Source organism: Halichoeres trimaculatus, unplaced genomic scaffold (assembly GCF_033239565.1).
Source record: "Halichoeres trimaculatus isolate MK-OKI-2021-1 unplaced genomic scaffold, fHalTri1.1 fHalTri1_scaffold_12, whole genome shotgun sequence".
Lineage (NCBI taxonomy): Eukaryota > Metazoa > Chordata > Actinopteri > Labriformes > Labridae > Halichoeres > Halichoeres trimaculatus.
Genome location: NW_027437190.1, coordinates 27,397,936 through 27,405,330, shown reverse-complemented (window position 1 = coordinate 27,405,330; position 7,395 = coordinate 27,397,936). Strand labels below are relative to the sequence as shown.

At 40.3% G+C, this 7,395-nt stretch overlaps 1 protein-coding gene across 1 annotated transcript; it reads right to left on the bottom strand.

Annotated features, from left to right (window-relative positions):
- Positions 1-4,529: 4,529 nt before the first annotated feature.
- LOC141801014 (free fatty acid receptor 2-like) lies at positions 4,530-6,714 on the bottom strand. Its single transcript, XM_074683901.1, has one exon. The coding sequence runs from the start codon at positions 6,474-6,476 to the stop codon at positions 5,466-5,468; it is 1,011 nt and encodes a 336-aa protein (XP_074540002.1). The 5' UTR covers positions 6,477-6,714; the 3' UTR covers positions 4,530-5,465.
- Positions 6,715-7,395: the final 681 nt, after the last annotated feature.

Below are 7,395 nucleotides of genomic sequence, written 5' to 3'. Positions count from 1 at the left end.
AACGTTCCTACGAACCTAACCTTACCTGTGGAAAATAACCAATGAAAAACAAATGACAAGTATCTTACCTAACTCAAATCTAACAAAAACAGGAGAAAAGTACCAATAAAAGAAAACGGGCTTCTCCCTCCTGAAAATTCGCCCTTCTGGCTTCACACAAATCTCACTAGGCTTTAAGAGGACAAACAGGCGGCACACGGCTCTTTGTTTGGCGTGGCAAGTCAGAGAGAGCGAGGGTGGGGCTTCCTCTGGCTTTTAAAGATGGAGATGCCTGACCCCTCCAATCGAAGCTTTCCCTCTCAAAACCCGTCCTCCAGCAGAGCACCAATCGCACCGACCGTCCTCCATCTCCACCTGTTGGGCTCACACACTCACACACAGAACATTTACCAACAAACAAATACATGACCGAGGGTCATAACATCGTATCGATTGGGGAAATTTTTGTTTCACCTAGAAATGTAACCATCCTGAATATTCGGTCAATATTGTAGCCAGTGCTCGATCCTATCCTACATCATTCTTATGGTCCTTGTCACAAGTCCTGGCACGATTTTGTGCATGTCTTCTCTGCCCTCTTTCTGCACATTTCTTGTCTCTTAGATGACTAAAGCATCACAGCAGGCGTCCCCTCATTAACCTCACCATGCCCATGGCCATCTGCCAGTCTGGTTTATGCTAACAGAGCTACGTCAAAGGTGCTGATGCTGTTGTTGCCACCATACACTTCAACATCAGTGTCCATGACGCTCTGCAATATTCCGGCTAGCACTTTTTAGCCTTTGGCCCAGCAACAGCATTCCACAAACTGATCCACAAAATGTGTAAACAGATTTTCAAATGTCTACAATATTTATAAAAGTGTGCAGATACACAAAGAGCTGCACATATCCATAAATGCGTACTCAAATCCACAAATGTGTACACTAATTTGCAAATAATATATAGTTTTAAGTGGCTGAAAAGTCTAAGTGTTTTTCTACAAGACCTGAAAAGACAAAAATCATCCATTAAAACTGAGGCGGGCCTCCCAATTGGGTGCACATGTGATTTTTTGCAACAGTCCTGCCATGCGAGTGATCTGCAAATGCATAGAAAAATTTATTATTTTTACTTTAGGTTTCAAAATTGCCAATCTTCTTTTTTATTATTTATTATCATTATTTTTACTATTTTTTATTTTGTTTTCATTTATTTATTTATTTATTTATTTAATATAATCCAAATAGCAAAAGAGGGCATGGAATGTGAAGCAGTTGTGGGACAGTGCCACAATAATAGCACAGTCTTCACACATCTGTTAATATTTTACACATTTGCAAATCTGTTTACACATTTGTGGATCACTTTACATATTTGTGGATGCATTCACACACACAAATGATTTTGCTACAACAATTATGTTATATTGCAGCTTAAACATGTTGCCGTGTATCACACAGCAGCTATTATATGATTACACTGAGGGGATGAATTGTACAGACGACGTGTACAGACATCTGCGTAAGCTACAGCACTTATCTGACAGAGAAGTATAAAATGTAACAGCAGCTAATGCCAACCCATATATAAACTGCAGCCTGAGTTTGCCTCATTTTTAAGCCTTGTAAGTCCCACTTGATCTCTGCAAAAATTTTAAATACAAAGAGAAAATCAGGCTACATTTTCGCACTGCAAGAAAGCTGCAAATACAAAAATGAAATTGTATTATCTTTAAGATTTTGAAGTTGGTCTACACATTCAGTAGCTAATGAAGCAACACATTTGTGTTTTGGGACATCTGACAAATATAAAGTCTCTTTGTAGCTTTGCTCTTTATATTTTAATTCAGAGATTATGGTGGATAACCTTGGCTTGGAGTTGGTAAGGGGGTAAATCAGTTTCTGCTGTATTAAAGTTGAAATAACTGAGGAGAGCTGAAGGAAAGCCCAAGGTTATTTTGTTTTTTCCACTATTCTGTGTGTGTTTAGCATACAAGTGACCATATCTATTTTGTGAGTAGTCAGCTGATCAAATGTTAAGATAAAAATACTGATTGGTGCAACTTTAAGTTTTCATGTACACAGGTTTGAACTTTGTGAACAAAATTTTAACTTCTTGAGCAGAACTTTTTTACTAATCTATATGTAAGTTTCTTCGAAGTAAAACTCTGTACTGACACAGAGCTCAGGGACAGCGGGGCGCCTCTAGTCCCTTCATCAGTGTTTGTCCTACTTGACTGTTAATGTGGGTCAGACATCGATCATTCCGAGGCAACAGATTGCCAGCAATATTGCATACTTGAACAAATTAATGATTTTTCTAATCAATGTTTAAACACCTCTCCACCCAGGGAGGAGGAGGTGTCCATCAACTAAAGCCAGTTCGACCCTCCTGATTTCTTTCTGTCCTGCTCAATAAGACGATAAGTTGGTGCTAATCAGTGTTGGCCTGCTTTTTTTTTCTCTCTACTTCCCAGATGCCACCCCTAATGAGCTGATTTTACTCTTGAATATTCTCAAGATTTGTTTCCTCTGTGCGGTGACAGTTGTGCTTTCATTGCAAGGTAAGAGAGTGAACTTCTCGGCCAGATTTACATGAAGTTGTAATAGAATAAAAACCATTTAATTTATGTGATCTTGTGCTCCACAGCCGTCAAACACTGCTGCCTAAAGGGGAAATGAAGTCATGTGAGTGCAATATCTTTCTCTGCCTTTGGCAAACACATCGTCATGCACAAACACACACAAGCACACACGTGTATGCACTGCTAAAGGGCTGTTTTTCTTATTGCCTTATCCTTGTTACCTATCACTCATTGTTAGCAAAAAGTCAACACTGACGCAACAACCAATTATTGTCTTCCAGGAAACACAGAATGAGAAAGGAGGCAGAATAAAGGGCCAGCGGGTGTTCAGTGAAACTCATCTCAGCACCAACCTTTGACAAACAACTTCACACGAATCAAGTCAGCGCTGAAATATGACAGCTAATTCTACCCTTACAATAAACGCTGTGTATTACTTCCCTTTGCTGTCAGGATCAACATGTTAAAAACACAGGATGTAGGGTATTGTAGCCTCTCCTGTAGGCCAATACCTGTAAGGTTGTTGAATTTTTTTTCACATTTTTGCATCTTAAAATGTGCACTTTATGCACACCTGAGGGTAGGAAAGGTGAGATTTAGCGGGGAAAGATATCTGGTGTTAGTATTCTATACTTGTAGAACAGATTGTGACTGTGTAGGGATTACATCACATGATCATGAATTTTTCTGTATTTTTTTTCTTGATCTACACATAATTTACTGTACATCCTCTAAACCTTAATGCAATGCAGATTTTTGCTGCAGATCAAAGCTGTTTGTCTCTGTACTGAGCCAAGTGGCCTGTTTTTGGGTTTCCGCATTGTGTCATTGGTTTCTATTTGGCACGTCTTAGTCATTTGCTCAGGTCCATGTGTCAAAATGAATGCTTCATGCCTGATCCACCTGTCAAACAGATACAGTGATCAGCTCCGCGCAGACCTAATCCTCACTAAACAGGATTACAGCCGACGCCAGCGCAGGCCTGTGAGATAGCATTGTTTATGTGTGCAGTGTGTGGAGCCAGATCTTGATGCACGTGTTGGGGGAAGTTTATTTTAATTTAAGGGCTGCCCACACAGCCGGGAACACAAGATACCGACAGTAATAATGGATGTTATATTTAGAGCAAGATTAAGAATGTATTACAAACAGATAAGTGAAGACAAAAACGAGGCTTTTTATTGTTTTTTTTGTTTTTGTTTTTTGCTTAATGGGTTCATTTCTGCTCACGTTATCCTGGTTTTATCTTTATTCTCATTTTTTTATTACAAACATTAAAAAGCTATGATCTAAATCTATATATTACTGAGTACATTTACATGCAATGTTTTCATTTTCCCCTCCCTTTCAAAAACAAATTAATCCTTATCTTTTCACTTCAGACACACACTAACACACACCTACACACAAACCCACACCCACGGACACACAAAGACATCTTAAATATTTTGTGGTGACGTCATGTGAGCTCTTTTTTCGGACTACAATTCCCAGTTGTAAGAGCCTGAAAATGTAATGATCCAAAACGTTTAAAAGAAGATGCAATAAAACCCAAAGTGTAAAAAGTTGTTACATTTTGAAGTACAACTAATTGCATTTTGGGTCATTGTTACATTTCAGGCTCTAATAAGCCTCGAAGCATTACTCCTAAATTTAAGAAGACTCAAAATTTTTATATCTTTGTAAAGTTTTCCACAAGACCAGATCTTTTGTCAAATGTTGGACCTCAAAAGAAGATAAAAACAAGCGTAAATTTCAAACACACACATACTTGTCTTTGATGCATTGTAAGGACAATAATATAATTTTCTTAGTTTTTCAAGAGGACTACAGTTTCCTTAAAGCTACAATAGTGGAAAAATAAATAAATGACAAAATCCAGACAGGGGACAAATTCACATCTTCACTACAAAATCCATTTTAGAATAAAAGCATAAAAACATCCTTATTCACAAAGAAAAATCCACCGTCCTCACAAGTACAGAAAGACATTACACACACAAACACACACACACGCACTGAAGCTTGTACAAAATAATTCGACTCATAAATTATGTAAATATATGTTTTTACTTTTCTATTTGAAAATATGTGTCACAAATAATTACAGCCCCGGCCATACAGCATCAATATGTCAAGCATTCATAATTACATTCACACATGCATTACATGCCAGATTAGCATGTTTCTAATTAAATCATACTATAAACATAACACTGCAAATTACAGTCTGCATATGAGAACCCAAAGCTGTGTATGCAAAATACAAAAAATACAATTAATGTTTACTAATCTAGAAAATTGCACATTAGCCACTTTAGCTATATAGTGAAGATGTTTTTCTTCAAAGGATGTGAAAAGCCTGTTTATTTCTGACTCAGCTGACACACTTTTTGACCCTGTCAGACCTTACTTTACTCTTTTTTCCATTAAGCCACAACAGTTGACAAATGATGAGAATGTTTTTGCAAGCAGGTGACATCCTGTTATAGGTGTTAACTTTGTCTGCTATTGCAAGAGATGATGTCCTAAGCTGTCGCTGAGGCTCTCCTTTTTTTCTGCATTTGACAACTCTCACAACTGCATTTAAAGGACTCCTATAAGATGAGGCTGTGTGTATGTACAGATAGTTTTGATTTCAGAGTGACAGATCAAAGCAGGCAGTCTGCGGCTTTCTACAAAAAATGACTCAGCAACTGCTGAGACCTGCACAGAGAGGTTCAACAATTCCTCTCTGGTTTCCAAATAGAATGTGCATCAAACACACTGCAGCGTATGCAGCATGCCAAGTCACTATCTGACGTGTACAAACAAACACATGGCATTAATTTCCTGCTGCCAGGGATGAAGAAATAACAAATTATTGGAGGCAGCTGCTCACAGCTTCCATTCAGTCAGCTCAGGTTTCATTGGTGTCCTCTTGTGTGGGCTCCTTATCTTTTGAAGTCTTGTTAATCCCTCCACACGTGGCCCCCTGTGTCTGACAGGACAAGCACCTGTTTAGGTGGCGCTTAACCCCTTTCATCACCCTCCCCACATTCCCCCTCATGGCAGAGGAGGAGAAGTAGAAAATGAGAGGGTCTAGACAGGCATTAAAAGTGCTGCACAGAAGGGCCTTATCTCTCCAGTCTGGACTCCTCCACATTACATATCCAACAATGTGCGAGACGTTGTAGGGGCCGAAGCATATAGCGAACACCAGCAGTGTTCCCAAAGCCATGCCAATGGCTCGCATACGCCTGCGCCTGTCAATGTGGTGTAGTCTGGACAGAATCTTGATGAAGTTGATGTAGCAGAAACTGCAAATCAGGAAAGGGATGCAGAATAGTACAATGCAGAGTTCGAGACGCACAGGCAGCAGAACGTTCAGCTGAGCGGGGGTGAAGTTCTCATAGCAAACGTCCCTATTGACCTCAGAAGCAGCGCCAGCAGTGGAATTGTTAGCTGATGTGTCATTCTTTGAGCCGATGAAGGGCACGATGAACACGATGCTCAAATGCAGGATGGTGAAAACCCAGAAGAAGATGCTGGCAGCAACGGCATAGACTGGTTTTCGCTTCAGGGTGTGCTTGATTGGGAATGCTACACCCAGGTAGCGCTCTACGCTGATGGCAGTGAGGAAGAAGGTGCTATTGTAGATGGTCATGAAGAAGATAAAGCCAGAGAGTGGGCACAAGATGTAGGGCAGGTCCCACACAAAGTTGTTCACCACTTCCTGCATCTTGAACGGCAGAAAGAGGAGGAAGAGGAGGTCGGAGATGGTCAGGTTGAGAAGCAGGATGTCTATGGGGGTTGGTTTCTGCCTCACTTTCTTGCAGAAGGTGTAGAAGGCGAGGACATTGGCGGGGAAGCCTAGCACAAATGTGACGATGTAGACGGACAGACACAGAGCAGTGTGGCACTCCTGCATGGTGGCCTCAGTTTTAAGCCCCTCAGTCAGTAAGTGATAGAGATGTGTCGCACAGAGTCCTCGAGTCTAGAGGGAGGTAACACTCTGCAGCAAAGGGAGGTTTGATATGTCAGGCGGTTGAACCCGCAGGAGACGGAGGCGCCTTACTGGGTCAGCGGCCTGGAACAAACCCGGTGAGACAGCGTTGGTTTTCCTGTCCCCACCAACCAATGCTCATTGCTTCCTCAAGGGTATGAGCTCTGCTGATAAGAGAGAATAGAAACAGATTACCACACAGCACAGCAGAGAATCTCAACCTACTGCCTGCGTGACACTTAAGAGTCTATAGCTACGACCTTTAAACATGAACATCAACTCTAAAAGCAGAGGGATGACAGGAAGAAAGTGATAAAACACTAATTCAATTTTTTACTTAATTTTAGTGTTCACTCTGGAGCTGAATTATCTCGTAATGAGTTGACAGTGTTCTTGCTCCTGCACAGGGCTTTGTATACAAACCATAATACTGTGTTATTGCTTTCTCTGTGTCATAAATACAGAACAATGAGGCTTTTATCATTAACTTACAGGCTCTGTTGTCAGGAAAAACACAAACACTGGACATGTTGTGAAATGATGACCCTCATAAACATAATGACTAAACCACATCAGGGAAATGAGTGTCTGAGCTTTCTCTGGCACAGCTTCACAACACTTTTATCACCAAAACAATGTTTGTATCTGTCTCCTGTATCTTATTTTGAAGTCATTAATAAAAAAGAAGAGATTAACATTGAATGAAAGTAGGAGGGAAACACAAAGAGATAACCTGTAAAGGTATCATAATATGGAAAAGAGCTGGTGTCTTACCTTAAATATCATGACCTGCATCAGTCAGCAGTGAGGGTGTGTGACAGGAGATCGACTCTTATAGAGAAAG

Coding starts and splice junctions, on each gene's coding strand:
- LOC141801014 (XM_074683901.1), bottom strand. CDS start 6,476: ATGCAGGAGTGCCACACTGCTCTGTGTCTGTCCGTCTACATCGTCACA.